We start from the raw sequence: 17127 nt of genomic DNA, 5'->3' as shown, positions 1-17127 counted from the left end.
TCCTCTCAGTATAATCCTGTCTGTACAGTGAGGGGAGGAGGTAAGCTGTGACTATTGTGAATGGTAGTCCTGTGTTATCTATATATACGTGGCTCCTCTCAGTGTAATCCTGTGTGTACAGGGAGGGGAGGAGGTGAGCTGTGACTATTGTGAATGGTGGGTCCTGTGTTATCTATATATAGGTGTCTCCACTCAGTGTAATCCTGTCTGTACAGGTGGGGGAGGAGGTGAGCTGTGACTATTGTGAATGGTGGGTCCTGTGTTATCTATATACAGGTGTCTCCTCTCAATGTAATCCTGTCTGTACAGGGAGGGGAGGAGGTAAGCTGTGACTATTGTGAATGGTGGTCCTGTGTAATTTATATATAGGTGTCTCCTCTCAGTGTAATCTTGTCTGTGATGATAATGAGATGACAGCTGTGATGTTTTCTCTACTGGACAGGAAGTGTTGGACTATTATTAAGCTTAGTGGTCATTGTGGGAACTGTAAGGTTTTAGGATTTTCTTAAATATAGAATGTGACATCAAAAATGTAAGAAACCACTAAAAATTCTTTAAAAAATATATCTAAGATAAAAACTTGATTGATAGTAACTTCGTTGAATGTGTGTTCCCAACAGGGGAGCAGGCTGGGAGAGAAGAGTCCTCCAGTCTGCAGCGTCGTGGAAAACAATACAAGCATAGAAAGCAAACAGTCAAACATTTTGAATAAAAACTAATTACAAAAAGTCTTCATTTCCAAAAACACATTGATTAAAAGAAAAAAAGAGTGCAAAGGTGTGCACAGCCTTTAAAGGCCGAACAAGAATGTGTGCCCCACCCTTGCCTACAGTGCCCACCCTTGTCTCAGCCCTCCTTCCACTGCATTAAACATGACTGGTTACATGAAATGGCACATTATTCACCTCACATGGTACAGTGAAAAAGCTTCTCCAGCACCATCAGTGGGAACAGTTGTGCACAAGTGGCCAAGAGCTCCTCCGAAACAATCAAGTATTCGATCCCGCCGCTGCACTAGACTTCAGTCAAGAGTTGTCAGTACAAAGTCAACTTTATTCCATGTCTTCACTATATGTATTTCTATGAGGCAAGGAGTAATGCTGATCTTGTACTGATGGTACAGTTTGTTTGGTGCAGTGGCGTATTTGCATACTTGGTCACCTCATATGGTGCACATGTAGTAGAATGCTCAACACTACCAAGCTGAATTGGCTTGCATGCTTTAAGAATATCTGCCAATTTTTTTCTGAGGGTGGTAGACCTCCACTGATCAATAGTTTATTAGCGGAGGTCTACCATTCGGGATCCCCACCGATCAGCTGAACCACCGGCCTGCTATCAGTGCAGCGGGCTGGATGTCCGCAATTGTGGTCAGAATAGGAAGTGTAATAGACAGCTTTGTTCCCATTGAAATCAATGGGTGTGATGCCTTCCATTACATTTCCGCCTCCTTGTTGCGTTCAGAGATGGAAGTATAATAGAAGTTATCACTCCCACTGATTTCAATAGGAGTGAAGCCATCTATTACACTTCTGGCTTTGACCACTGATGCAGACGTCTGGCTACACAGGCTACCAGAGGATCCGCTGATGAGGGGGACCCTAGTGGTGGACCCCTGCTGATCAACTATTGATGACCTATCCTGAGGAGAGGTCATCAATAGTAAATATCCAAAATAACTCTTTAGATTCTAGTACAGTGAAACCTCTATGATACAACCACCCAAAATTTCAGTGAAAATAGTCTTCTAGAAGGGTGGTCTTCTCAAAGAAGAGAATCTATACTCAGAAGATATAAGGGTATTGAAAAAACATCATAGCCAACCAATTTATCCACACACCAGCAGGCATCGGCGTATGGATCACATGGGTCAGAGCTGATGTCGTGACATTACTCCAGTCCTGATCCTCCGACATAACCAGCTAGTCGTGACACTGAGATAAGGGGTTATGTGGGGTCTAGGATGAACGTCCCATCAGACATCATCTGGTAGTAGAATATTCTTGGAATTATTGAAGATTTCTGAGTGTGAAATGCCAAAGGAAGGAAGAACAGACTCAGATTTTTACTCTAGTACCCAATAGTTTAGCCCTATGTTCCACAGAGTTTAGAACTTGGTATTGGTGCACTCTTGATGTTGCATCTAGTCCTCCAATCTTTATCATCTTATCAGAACTTCTAAAGTCCAGTAGTTACATGGTGAACATGGATAGATTTTAGAGAGGACAAATGGGAACCTCGGGGACCTCTACCACTCAGTATAGCCTAGTCTTCTGTTCTTTATCATCCTTTCAGAACCTCTACAGTCCAATAGTTCCATGACAAACATGGCCAGATTTGAAGGAGGGCAATGGGGAACCTTGAGAGCCTCTACCACCCAACCTTTCTGATTACCGTTCTTTCATCCTGTTCAGTTGAGAAGAGGTGCTGAATTGGCTATGTGTGTGTCAAGCGCTTTCTTTTGACTTCTAAGTGAGCTGCATGTGGCTGAGATAAAGGATCATGTGTGGTCCAGGATGGATGCCCCCATCAGACATAATCTGGTGATACAATATTCTTGGGATTATACAGATTTTAGAGGGTGAAGTACCAAAGAAAGGGAGAACAAATTATGAATTTCCTCTAAGCCTACTGATGAGCAAACTATTCAAACGTTTCGTTCTGCCGAATTTCAGCAAAATATTTGGTTTGGTTCAGTTCGGATTAGTTTAAACCAGAACTTCACCAATACTCCTAGAAGAGGAGTAGCAAGCAGGAGTAGGAGGAATTTTAAAGGGTCCAGCTGAGATGAACCTCCAGAGTCTTATGTTCGTGTGGGCAAGTGAGCACCGAGCCTACACAAACGTTACCACGGATAGGTAACACCAGGAGAAACAACCAACAATTAACACCTCTCCCTATCTTCTACAAAGGAAGATGACCAAGGACCTACCTGAGCAGAAATATTGCCCCAATAGGGGGCGGTCTTCGGATCTGGGCCCTTGCTGCCCTTTGGAATCCACACACCCAGACTAGGGCGCATTCACATACCACCACTGATAGGGACAACTGGACAGGATAAGAAGACACACAGAGGCAAAATCACACCAAACAACAGCCAATATGCAAACAGTAGTCGCATTTGTTGATGCTATAAATGCCAGGTATTTGTTGACATTTTGGCCAAAATATGGAAGCTAGCAGGCCACGTCATGATTCCCGGCTATACCGCTAGTCCCTACACTAACTAGGAGTCCAGCAACGTAACCAAACAAAACCACAAGACATAGAACCTGCTCACACAACACACACAGAGAATGAGAACAGAGAAAGTTGACCACACCTGGGAAGACAGCTCTTATGTGTGCTGACCTGGAGTGATTGGCCTACTGGAGACACACACACACCCACCAGTACAATCCCAACACCTGAGCAGGAAATCTCCAGAGCACCTGTAGTACAACAGATCTCAGGAGACAGATGGGACACCGAGGTTTGGATTTGCTCCAAACCAAACGTTTAGCAAAGTTCGACCCAAAACAGGGCTCTACTGATTCGCTTCACTCAGCGCTATCTAGGACCCCATAGTTTAGCCTTCTGTTCCACAGAGTCTAGAACCTTTTGCTATGATGCTACAGAGTAACACTCATCTCACCACATCCATCTCTTTCAAAGTCTGCTGTTCAAAACCTAAGCAACAAATCAAAACTTCTGTCTCTTTGATCGTGCTTAATCTGATCACTTGTCAAAAGTTTGAAAATGACAAGTGGAATGATTTCATATTCAGGTCTGGAGCCCCATGGTCCTTTATCTGCTAAATTCAAGTTCCATCTGACAAAAGTAACAATGTTCCGTCCTCGTCATATATTCTATCCCTCCCAGGCCGAATTGCTCTGGTGACCGAAGTATCTCTTATGTGTCTGAGACAGATAAATACCTCAAGAAGTGACAGAGGCAGAAAGGGACAAATACAATATTTACAAATGAAAAGATGAAAAGCAACAGTCCAACCTTATCAGCCTGATGGAAAAGATAGCGTGAAAGCAAGCGAATATTCTGCCTGCAGAATTTCTCTCCTGTAAGTTTACCGCTTGTTCTCCCAGGAAGCCGCGTTCCCCGTATCTGACATTTCTCCTTAAATGAGAGAATCAATAAATCTTTGTTTCCCGGTGTCAGCCTCTTTGACCTTATTGTGTTGCGGAGTAAAAAATGAAAATAAAGGCAGTCAGTGATAATAAAAGGCCAAGCTGCGGCACGTAAAGCCGTCAAAAGTGAAGAATTTTTGTTTGCTTTTTTTCTATTTTGTAACTTGTTGTTGTGGCTCATTGTAGATTCTGAACCTCGTGTAATAAGTCACCTCGGGGCAATCATCATGCACATATAGACAGGGAAATGTCAGATGCGTCTGATTGTCAGGCTCGGCCCGAGAGCGGGAGAAGTGTGACTGAAGGATCAATTTGTTTTTCTTGATCTAAATCTTCACTGTCATTAAAGGTATAATTGACGAGCGGATGATGTGAATATTAGCTCTTTGGAGGCGCCATCTTTCTTTTTGGAATTTACTCAGAAATGTATCTGTTTTTGAAAAAAAAAAAAAAAGCATACTTTTTGGTGCATTTTTGTTATTGGTGTTGCATCTAAATTCTGATATAAATGGCGCCTTTTTTTTTTTTTAGCACAAATCAATTTAAACTCTTTTACTATTGATTTGTGCCCCAAATAACAGATCTTACATCTCTCATTTCAAAAGTGTCTGGAAAGGAAGGCATGGCTGCTGCTGGGCCTGGAGTTAGAGACATTTATGGGACATTTATGGGAGCTTGGTACAATGTAACTTTACATCTCTAGATCTATTTAAATCCTTGATGACTTGGCCTATTTGAACATAAGGACACAACGATTTTTGGGGGATTTCATCTCCACATTTTTGTTATTTTCCCGTCGGCACGGCCGTATGAGGACTTGTTTTTTGCACGGCGAGCTGTTGCTTTTATTGGCCCCCTTTTTGGGTTACATATGGCTGTTATGATCACTTTTATTGTAGCTCTTTTTGGGAGGCTACATTTTTCACCTTTTCTTTATTAGTGCTTGCTCTGCAGGATAAACAGTGTGCTCAATTCATTGTACATTGCTACAGATATAGGGATACCAAACGTGTGGGATTTTTGGATTTTTTTTTAAACAAAAAGAGGGAGAAAGTGCACAAAAAAGGTTATTTTCTTTTACTATTTTTTAGGTTGTTCTGTTTGTTACTTTTTGTTTTACATTTTTTATTTCACTGTGGAGGACTTAAACCTGGGATACTATGGCCACACTGATAATCTACTGCAGTACTTCTGTACTGCAATGCTGTACCACTAATCCTAGCAATCACAGGCCATGGCATACCCGGACACTGTCAGTCACAGCCAGCTCCCACTGTGGATGATACGGGCTCAGCTCCTGAGCCCGCGCCATACATAGGGCATAAATGTATGGCTTGGGTACGAAGCAGTTTCCCCGAATGGGAAACATTTACATAATGGGCCAGGTAGGGGTAAAGGCTAAGACACATTTATATAAATGGTATGACATTTGATACATTTGTCACATTTTAAACTGAAGAAAGGAAAAAGGCTGCCTTCAAACTTGCTTGGAAAAGTCTCCTGATGACCATAAAGAGAGGAAGCCCAGTGATAGTGGACCCATTCTCTTTCCTGCCATGTGGCTGGAGCGAATGCAGGGCTGCCAGAGGGACGGGATTGCTCAAAAATAAGGGTGTTGGGAAATATCTTAAGTAGTGTTGAGCCGACTAAAACAGTTGAACACTGTTTCGGGTCAAACTTTGATAAACGATTGGCTCGACATGAACCCAAAACTGTTGCCTTGCAGAGATGAGCGAGCCTACTCGGCCACGCCGCTTTTTCGCCCGAGTACCGCGATTTTCGAGTACTTCCGTACTCGGGTGAAAAGATTCGGGGGGCACCGCGGGTGAGTGGGAGAAAGAGAGGGCTCCCCCCTGTTCCCCGCTGCTACCCCCCACGCCCCCACGCCTCCCCCCACCCCCAAGCGCCCCCCCCGAATCTTTTCACCCGAGTACTGAAGTACTCGAAAATCGCGGTGCTCGATCTAGTAATTACTCGAAACGAGTAGGTTCGCTCATCTCTATTGCCTTGCAGTGCTGGGGTCTTAGGTGCAAATCTGAGCAAAGACAACATCTGCATGGAGTTTGTATGTTCTGTTTGTGTGTTTTCCCCATACTAATCACCTTCATTTATATAGTACATACATTTATTAGAAAGGGCAAAGAGAAGAATTTTTCAGGAATACTAAAAAAGTTCCAGTTCGGTTCAAACCAATTCAGACCAAACTGAACTTTTTGCCGAAATTAGGCGAACTGCCGGAACTGAACTTTTCAAAAGTTTACTCAGCACTAGTCTTAAGGGACATAGAAAGGGAGTGAAGCGGAAAACAAACACCAGAGCTTTCTGTCTAGGAGCCAATATCCAGCACTTTAATAAGGGGCCATTTTTTTCTGTGTTCTCCACTGTCTCCACGTTGATGAACAGACACTTCAGAGGTCCGCCCTGAGTTGGCAGCTTCCTTAAAGCGAATGTCCCCATTTTGTCATCATGTCTTTTTAAATGGCAAAATGTTGTGCCAGTGAATCTCAATATTTCTTCCCAGCAGTCAGAGATCTGCTTTATAGAGGATTTCCACCTAAAACATAAAATTGGTGATGTGTCAATGGGCAGTCAAGCAGAAGCAGGTCTAAGTTCCATTCAGTAAAACGGAAAGGCAGGGGTTACCTGTGGCACCAGCCTCATTGTGTCCAGGTGATTAGTTTTACCTCCAAGTTACGCGTTGAAGCACTACATTCAGATCGGCCATAGAGCAGTGTTCACGCAGGATGAATATACACCAAGAAGTAACGCGAAGAACCCAACAATCCCTATCCAAACACAATAAGAGGGGAGATTAGGAATTCTACCCCTAAGATACTAAGACAAGAATAACCCTGCTTAAAGTAGGACGATTGTCCCGATAAGGATGGCCCCACATCTCACACCTGGACCACCTAAACAGTCCCTAGTTGGAAAGAGGGAAAGCCAATAAATTAATGGGAGTAACTATTGGCACAACAGTACATAGAGCAGATATAACCCCACTATATAAAACAAGTGCATAAGCAACTTATCTGACACAGGAGGACGTGACCCAACCAGACTTCACCAACTTCAGATGAATAATGGCACCCTACAAGTAGAGGGACCGGGGTGCATACACTTCCATTATGTTTAAGAAATTTCCAACATACGACCCCCGAGGAACCATCTGCAGTGGTAGGAAACCCTGAGGACTATCCAACACCCAAGGAAACTACCGCATTGACAGGATGCATAGACCAAAAGCATGATCACATTGGTAAGGCTGATATAATGCCAGGCCATTTCCACATCACGGCCGTCATGCAGCAACTCTGTTGCCGCTGGTGAGCTGTGACAATTAGGGTTGCAGAATACAAGAGGCAAAACCTCACTGTCATATTTTGGAATGACGAGGTCATCTAGAATTGTAGAGCTGCAGGTTCTTTGTAGATCAGAACTTCCTTAGTCTCTGCAGATCCTCAAAGAAATTTCCTTCAAGTGACTAAATCTCTGATTGTTAACACCAGATCTACAATACTGTGTGAAGGTTTTAGGCCGTTGTGGAAAAAATGCTAGAAAGTAAGAATATTTTTCAAAAATAGAAGACATCTGATTGGCTCCAAATTCATTCTGCGGCAGAACAACAACCTCAAACATCCAGCCAATGTCATTAAAAGGTATCTTCAACATAAAGAAGAACAAGGAGTCCTGGAAGTGCTGATTTGGCCCCACAGAGCCCTGATCTCGTCATCATCCAGTCTGTCTGGGATTACATGAAGTGACTGAAGGATTGGTGCGAGCTGACATCCACAGAAGATCTGCGCTTAGTTCTACAAGATGTCTAGTTCCTTCAAAAACTGTGTGCAAGCGTGCCTAGAAGAACTGATGTTGCTTTGAAGGTAAAGAGCGGTCACACCAAATATTGATGGGATTTAGATTTTTCTTTTGTTCAGTCATTTTGCATTTTGTTAATTGACAAAAATAAACTATTAACCCTTCTATTTCTGGAAGCATTCCTAATTTGCAGCATTTTTCCCACACCTGCCTAAAACTTTTGCACAGTATTGTATTCTGCACTTTGCAGCCAGAAATACGGCCACACTGCTGCAATACAGCCCTCCAGTGAGACTAGAGCCTGCAACATTTACCCGAACCGTGGAGATAAGCAGCATAAGGCAAATCTCATCCCGCATCTCTTGTACTTTGCATTTGGCTGCTGTAAAGCTCCGCTATACTGATGCACTGAGCTGTGACTGTGGGCTGCAAGCTATATTCTGTATGAATAAAGCACCGCATTACATTCCAGCTTCCCTTCTGAAGCATTCATAATGCAAGCAGATCTCCAAGGAGCAGATATGAGGGAACGAGATCTCCCTGGATTTGGGCAGAGGGGCTGCCAGGCTTTTGATCTACAGGTGTTGGATCCCGACAGCCCTGTCTGGTTCTGTTTGAATGTGAGGATTACAGGAAAGCCCTGTGCATTGCTGCCAGGCATTGATATGCTTCATGCTGGAGTGGGCGATGAGCTAAGGGTTCCACCCTCACCATCACACCATCAATCTGCAGGAGACCCCCCTTCCAGCTCAGAGCAGCTGCGGTCACCTCCTCAGGAAGAACAACTACGACAAAGAGCAGCAGGAAAGTTCATTGCAACTGGCAGAGTTTGCAAAAAAACAGGGAAAGTCAATGGCAATTAAGACTTTAAAGAAGAAGAAGCTGGGAGGTGCAGATCTGTGAAGGCTACACGTGGGTTTCTGCTGGTTCTCGGAGGTGGGAGAAGTCTCAGCATTGCCTTTGATGCTTACATCAGCTTATTTTCTACTTCTTCTGAGGAGGTGAGACATTGCTGAACAGAGTGCATTAAGTCTAATTAGATCACCAAGGGAGGAGGGAGACTGTCCTGTGGACAAGGAGAGAAGAGACTGCCCTTCTCGGAAACCCCTAGAGACTGCACAGAGGAGAGACGACAAAGTTGGACAAGAGAAGTAAGAGTCCAAGTGGCCAGGAGGTCTGCTGCTTGGAGTCAGTTGAGGTTCAGCACCTTGGAGAGCTCCTTGAGTCGAGGACTGGCATACAGATAGGCACTGACTGGTCCTCAGTAGACTTCCTTGGTCACTCCTTTGGTCCATCTTATTTTTTTACTTATTGGTGGTGCTCAAAAAGGCTTCAAGATTTCGTCGAAAAGCAGGCAAGAGGAACGGCCAGCTCTGAGCCGGCTGGTGGCCAGGAAACGGCTGGTGGCTGCCGGAGCTCTTGGAGTGGTCATGGTGCTCCTGCTGGTCATTCTCATCCCGGTTCTTGTGAACTCAGCTGGGACATCTGCACACTACGAGATGCTGGGCACCTGCCGCATGGTCTGCGACCCCTATGGCACCAAGCCCCCCAGTACTGCCACTGCAGAGACGGTGCGGGAACATAGCCTTCTTCAGTCCTTGCCCACCTTTATCCAGGGACCTAAAGGAGAACCTGGGCGACCAGGAAAGGCTGGTCCTAGAGGACCTCCGGGAGAACCAGGACCTCCAGGACCAATGGGACCACCAGGAGAAAAAGGGGAGCCGGGAAGACCTGGTCTTCCAGGTCCCCCTGGAGCACCAGGGCTAAATGCTGCTGGGGCAATTAGCGCTGCTACCTACAGCACTGTGCCCAAAATCGCTTTCTATGCTGGTCTCAAGAGGCAGCACGAGGGTTATGAGCTGCTTAAGTTTGACGATGTGGTCACCAACTTGGGCAATCATTACGATCCTACTACCGGTAAATTCACCTGCTCCATCCCTGGCATTTATTTCTTTACCTACCATGTCCTGATGAGGGGTGGAGATGGCACCAGCATGTGGGCAGATCTCTGCAAGAACAACCAGGTGAGAACCATGGGTGATATTTGGGTGAGATACCGGTAGCCCTTTGAAGGAAAAGTTGGGAATAGTTAGTTTTGGGTTGCTCATGAACATAGACCTACCCAATTTTTGCGAATAACCAATTGTGGGACTTTAGGTCCACCTTTTATCTGCCAGTGTCTCTTTAGTCCTTGTAAGTGCCCTCCTTGCTTAGATTTTTAGATGACCCCTTCCTTGTTCGGAGTAGTAATCACCCTGCAGTCTTGAACCTGTGGCTTCCTGATGCAAAACTATAAGTCTCAGCTGAACCTGACAGACACAGGCTTTATGAACTATTAGTAGCTTCTTGGCAAACCCCATCAAGTAAGCCGACTATTACCTATTGTCAAAAAAGTGAAAGTTTGTTATTTCTTGCTGAGTTTCTAACAGAGGAACTTGACTGAGAAGGAATATTCATTATTTCTAGTGTGTGTTTCCAAGAATGTTCAACGCTTCTCTGTAGCCTGTGGGCAACTGCAAAAGCTTCTCCGTCAATTATAGTCCAGCCACTACTGGAGACAGATCCCATTCATACAGTATAGAGGAGCTACTTAATAAATAGAATAAACTGTAAGACATAGAGCAGCAATTAAAGCAAGAGCCGCATCCATTCCTAAAAAGATGTAGCAGAGCTGACCGAGCACCTTCATACAGCAACTAACTTTGGAAGTCATGGTGATTTGGCTACGTGTCATAGGAGAGCAGGGACAAACTCAGCTCTGCTATACCGTATCTGTATGGGTCTATTCCATTATTTAGTGCACTCAGCACAGATACGGTAGATGTTCAGCATGTGACATAATATGCTTCGAGGACAGGATCTATATTCAGTCTACCATAATGTGCTTCACATAATTATCCTAATGAGCTGGTTATATCATCTGTTTGATCATTTGCATATGTGCATTTATGTAACTGGCTGTCACTTCATTTGCTATTGTCCCCACTGAGTCCGGAAAGTCTTTCTATAGGATATACAGACCTAATTCTATGAACGCTTCTTCCAGTTGGTGGCAATGAGATCCCAGCCAGGAGCCTATATGCAACCAGAGAAAACTTCTGCATGGAGTTTGTATGTTCTCCAGGTGATTCTAGGAGTTTCTTCCAGGTTCTCCAGTTTCTTCCTCATTCCAGGGACACATTAATAGATTATTTAGATACCTTTGGTGTTTCTATGGCTGTGGTGACACTACAACCCTCAGCATATCCTGACAGATGCAGGCAATAAGTCCATATCCAACCAGGTGTATCACCTGCAATTAAGTTTTGTATGTTCTTCACATGATCTTCAGGGTTTCCTCCAGGCTCTCTGGTTTCCTCCTCATTCCAGGAACACACAAATAGTTATTTCTATACCTCTGGCTATGGTGACACTACAACCCTCAGCATACTCTGACAGCCACAAGCAATGTGTCCATATCTCACTAGCTGTATCTTCTCCGTGGAGATTGTATGGTCTCCAGGTAATCTTCGAGGTTTCCTCCAGGTCCCCCGGCTTCCTTATCATCCCAGGAACATACTAATGGGTTATGTAGATCATTTTAGATCTAGTCTGGTGGGTCTCCAGCTGTGGTGACACTACAACCCTCAGCATACTCTGACAGCCACAAGCAATGTGTCCATATCTCACTAGCTGTATCTTCTCCGTGGAGATTGTATGGTCTCCAGGTAATCTTCGAGGTTTCCTCCAGGTCCCCCGGCTTCCTTATCATCCCAGGAACATACTAATGGGTTATGTAGATCATTTTAGATCTAGTCTGGTGGGTCTGCAGCTGTGGTGACACTACAACCCTCAGCATAATCTGACAGCCGCAGACAATGAGTCCATATCCCACCAAGTTTAACTTCTGCGCGAGGTTTTTATGTTCTCCACCTGATTTCAGGTCTTACTGATTCTAGGAAACCACTAATAGGTTCTTTCGATACCTTTGGCTCCAGCTCGGTATTTCTCCACCTGTGGCGACACTACAACCCTCAGCATGTCCTGACAGCTACAGACAATGGGTCTATGTCTCACCAGGTGTAACTTCTGCATGGAGTTTGTATGTTCTCCACCTAATTCCTGGGGTTTCCCCCAGGTTCTCCAGTTTCCCCCTCATCCCAGGAACACACTAATGGGTTATGTAGATCATTTTAGATCTGGTGGGTCTCCAGCTGTGGTGACACTACAACCCTCAACATAACCTGATGGTTGCGGACAATGCCCCGTATCTCATTAGATGTAATGTCTGCACTAAGTTTGTATGTTCTCCACCTAATTTCCAGGTTTTCTCGTTGCTTCCTCATTCCAAGAACATATTATTAGCTTATTTAGATACCTTTGGTGTTTCTCTGACTGTGGCGCACTACAACCCTCAGCATATCCTGTCAGCCACAGACAATAGGTTCATATCCAAGCAGGTGTAACTTCTGCATAGAGTTTGTATGTCCTCCACAATTCGGAGTTTCCTCCAGGTTTTCCAGTTTATTCCTTATTTCAGGGACACACTAATGGGCTATTTAGATACCTTTGGTGTTTCTCCAGCTGTGGTGGCACTACAAGCCTCAGCATATGCTGGCAACCACAGTCCATATCCCACCTGGTGTAAGGTCTGCATGGAGTTTGTATATTCTCCAAGTGACTTTCAGGGTTTCTTCCAGCTTTTATGGTTTCCTCCTCATTTCAGGAACACATTAATAGTGATTTACCACTGGCTGTAGTGCTGTGGTGGCACTACAACCCTCAGCATCCACAGACAGTCCCATACAATGAGTCCATATCCAACCTGGTGTTGTGTGTGCATGGAGCTTGTATGTTCTCTAGGTGATCTTCGAGGTTTCCTCCATGTCCCCAGCCTTCTTCCTCAGCCCAGGAACATACTAATGGGTTATGTAGATCATTTTAGATCTAGTCTGATAGGTCTCCAGCTGTGGTGACACTACAAGCCTCAGCATAATCTGACAGCCGCAGACAATGACCCCATATCCAACCAGGTGTAACTCCTGCATGGAGTTTTTGAGGCTATTTAGATGTCTTTGGCTCTATTCTGATGATTCTCCATCTGTGGTGACACTACAACCCTCAGCATAACCTGACAGCTCTAGGCTCCAGTTAAGGGTAACTTTGCATGTTCTCCACATGATTGCTTGCAGTTTCTCCAAGTTTTTTGGGTTTCGTTCCAACACACTGATAGTCTAACTGAATACCAGTGGTGAAACTACAACTCCCATCATGCCTTGATAGCTTTGAATGCTGGAAGTTGTAGTCCCACACTGCCGGAGACCACTGCTGTAGCATGTAGGTGCTATGGGCAGAGAAATTAAGATTTTGTGGGGCGACCAGAACAATGTGAGGAAATACATTCTGTGTACAACGCTGCGGAATACGTTGGCGCTAGGGTTCCCTCCGACTTACCTGTTGTGGAAGGGAAAGAGTTAAAAGAGTATTCTAACGAGGCCAAAGACCTCAGAAGTAACTCCGCTTATCTACAAGGTTGGGAATTGGTAACCCTATCATCTCCAGGCGAGCTGCGCAGTACGAGTCGCAGTTAGACCTGCAGATTGTGCTGTGGGATTCCGCAGCTGCGGATTTATCTGCGTCCTGCGGGGTAATTCCGTACCGTATGAAGGGTCCCTAAGAGAGCGCAAATATTGGGAACATATATTTGGCGTAAGCGTGCACACAGGACGGTTTTTTCAGTCCTGGAAAATCAGACCAGTTGTTTACGCAATTTTTATGTATTTCTGCTATTTTTTTCCATGCGATTTTCATCTGTTTGCATCCAATTTTTACAGAAACCCCCCCCCCCCCATGATGCGTTCTGCGCGCGTCCTTCTAAGGTTCCATGAGCTAAAAACGGATTGCAATAACATCAAACAAGTGCAACCATTTAGGCTTGAATGGGGGATTTGTGTCTGAAAATCACAACAAAATAGGATTTCATCTGACTAAAGAATTGCGCGGGAGAATAAAACCGCGTTCACTTTATTTCCATCTGATTTTTACGGACAGAAAATTGTCCGGAAAAAACCTTCATCCGCATAACGCTTACGGCGCAGTCACACGGGCGTATTCAGTGTCAGTCCGTCAGATACGCAGCGTTTTCATAGACGTGAGCTGAACGTATTTCCGGCATAACTTTTTTTGCGTGCCTATTCATTGTGTTTTTCACGCGCACAAAACAAGGACAAGAAGTCTCCATTGACTTAGTATGTGAACAGTGAATAGCTACGTATTTTGGGGGTCCGTTGACTTTAATGGGCTATTTCAGTCTGTAATACGGACCAAATAGGACCAAATAGGACCACATAGGACCAAATAGGACCACATAGGACCAAATAGGACCACATAGGACCAAATAGGACCACATAGGACCAAGTAGGACCAAATAGGACCACGTAGGACCAAATAGGACCACATAGGACCAAATAGGACCACATAGGACCACATAGGACCAAATAGGACCACATAGGACCACATAGGACCACATAGGACCAAATAGGACCACATAGGACCAAACAGGACCAAATAGGACCACATAGGACCACATAGGACCAAATAGGACCACATAGGACCAAATAGGACCACATAGGACCAAATCGGACCACATAGGACCAAATAGGACCACATAGGACCACATAGGACCAAATAGGACCAAATAGGACCACATAGGACCAAATAGGACCACATAGGACCACATAGGACCAAATAGGACATGCTGCGATTATTTTAATGTGTGTAAATCCGTGCGTGAAAAAACGCATATCTGAATACCTCCACCAATCTCAAAAATGGGGTTACTGTGTCCCCGTCCTCCTTACTGCCCCCCTCCCACAGTGAGGAGGAGACTGATTGAAGTGCTGGTCGTACAGGTGAGCTAGCGCTCTATTCACTTTCAGTAGGACTGCCGAGATGCCCCGAGCGACACTTGCTTAGGTATTTCCGTAAGTCCCATTGAAATGAATGGAGCATTGGCCGTGTATGTGCGCCCAGCGCTCCATTCTGACTGCCATCACTGCAGGGGGTGCAGTAACCCCATAGTAAGGAGGACAGGGGACATGGGACCCCCATTCTTGAGACCGGCGGGGGTCTCAGCAGTAAAAAACCCTCCAATCAGCAAGTTATGCTCCCTCCTGTGGATATCCTGTGGATAGGGGAGAACTTGAAGTTCTGGTCCGATCCCTTTAATACCTGATAACATGACTGTGGCTTTAAAAGATTGCAAAAAGTTTATCAAAAAGGTTAAGAGGCGTGACGTCATCTGTGAATACATGTCGCTCTGGATCTAATCAGGGACTTGTGCCTTTGAGGTCACCTTGTTTTGGGTAAGTAATTCCATGTTAGAAGATTGATCTTTGCTATCTGCTAGGTCTACCGCCCATTTATAAGCTCCCTTTAGCTTCTTCACAGGAGACAGAAGGGCCATTTGTCTCCCTGAGAGCTGCGGGAGTCAGACAGATTGATATTATGTATTAATAGTGGAGTTTCACTAGAGTGAGACAAGCAGCGGATGCCACCCTGTGCGCGCTGCACTCTGCTACATCTTCACACTGCTACTTGTAGCTCAGGTATCTAGTAGCCCCCTTACTACAGTGGAGTTGTTGGGTGGGGTCATAATTCTGGGGACCTGATGGTGATATTCCCCCTCATCCTGCAGAGATATTATCCCCCGACCCCCCGTGGGGTAGATGGAGGTAATGGAGCCGCAGACACTCCGAACCGTCCGCAGTCAAATCTAACACTGAGCTGGTTAAATGGGGAAACTGTGTTCGTTATTTGGTATTACAGCATTATATATGCTTTTCCATAGGACTTTATATCACTTAGGAGTCAAGCAGTTAGTAGCGCTATCTATCTATCTATCTATCTATCTATCTATCTATCTTATATCCATCTATCTATCTATCTCATATATATCTATCTAATATCTATCTATCTATCTATCTCTCTATCTATCTATCTATCTCATATCTATCTATCTATCTATCTATCTATCTATCTATCTATCTCTCTATCTATCTATCTATCTCCTATCTATCTCTCTATCTCATATCTATCTATCTATCTATCTATCTATCTATCTATCTATCTCATATCTATCTATCTATCTCCTATCTATCTATCTATCTATCTCATATCTATCTATCTTTTTATCTCATATCTATCTATCTATCTATCTATCTATCTATCTATCTATCTATCTATATCTATATCTATCTATCTCATATCTCTCTCATATCTATCTAATATCTATTAATCTATCTAATATCTATCTGTCTATGTCTATTTATCTATCTCCTATCTATTTATCTAATGTCTATCTATCACATATCTATCTATTTATCTTATTTCCATCTATTCATCTCATATCTATCACATATCTATGGTATCTATCTATCTTATATCTATTTATCTCCTATCTATCTATCTATCTATCTATCTATCTATCTATCTATCTATCTAATATCTATCTATCTATCTATCACATATCTATCTATCTATCTATCTATCAATTTATCTCATTTCCATCTATTTATCTCACATCTATCACATATCTATGGTATCTATCTATCTTATATCTATTTATCTCATATCTATCGATCTAATATCTATCTGTTTATCTATCTATCTATCTAATATCTATCTATATCTTTCTATCTCATATCTATCTATCTATCTCATATCTATCTATCTATCTATCTATCTATCCATGTATCTATCTCATATCTGTCTCATATCTATCTGTCTATATCTATCTATCTGTCTCATATCTATCTCATATCTATCTATCTATCTATCATCTATCTATCTCATATCTATCTATCTAATATCCATCTGTTTATCTATCTATCTAATATCTATCTATATCTTTCTATCTCATATCTATCTATCTGTCTGTCTATCTATCTATCGCATATCTATCTATCACATCTATCTATCTATCTATCTCCTATCTATCTATCTATCTATCTCATATCTATCTATCTATCTATCTATCTATCTATCTATCTATCCATGTATCTATCTCATATCTGTCTCATATCTATCTGTCTATATCTATCTATCTGTCTCATATCTATCTCATATCTATCTATCTATCTATCTCATATCTATCAATCTCATATCTACCGCCTATCTGTCTCTATCTATCTATCTATCTATCTATCTA

General features: G+C 43.5%; 1 protein-coding gene across 1 annotated transcript in view; it reads left to right on the top strand.

The window, feature by feature from the left end:
• Window positions 1-9370: 9370 nt before the first annotated feature.
• C1QL3 (complement C1q like 3) overlaps window positions 9371-17127 on the top strand; it is a 67605-nt gene continuing 59848 nt past the window's right edge. Inside the window, exon 1 of the mRNA XM_066584739.1 lies at window positions 9371-9964. Within this exon, the coding sequence (XP_066440836.1) occupies window positions 9371-9964 (594 nt within the window). The remainder of the gene's footprint in view (window positions 9965-17127) is intronic.

This window comes from Eleutherodactylus coqui, chromosome 12, assembly GCF_035609145.1.
Source record: "Eleutherodactylus coqui strain aEleCoq1 chromosome 12, aEleCoq1.hap1, whole genome shotgun sequence".
Lineage (NCBI taxonomy): Eukaryota > Metazoa > Chordata > Amphibia > Anura > Eleutherodactylidae > Eleutherodactylus > Eleutherodactylus coqui.
This window is presented reverse-complemented; position numbering and strand designations above follow the sequence as displayed.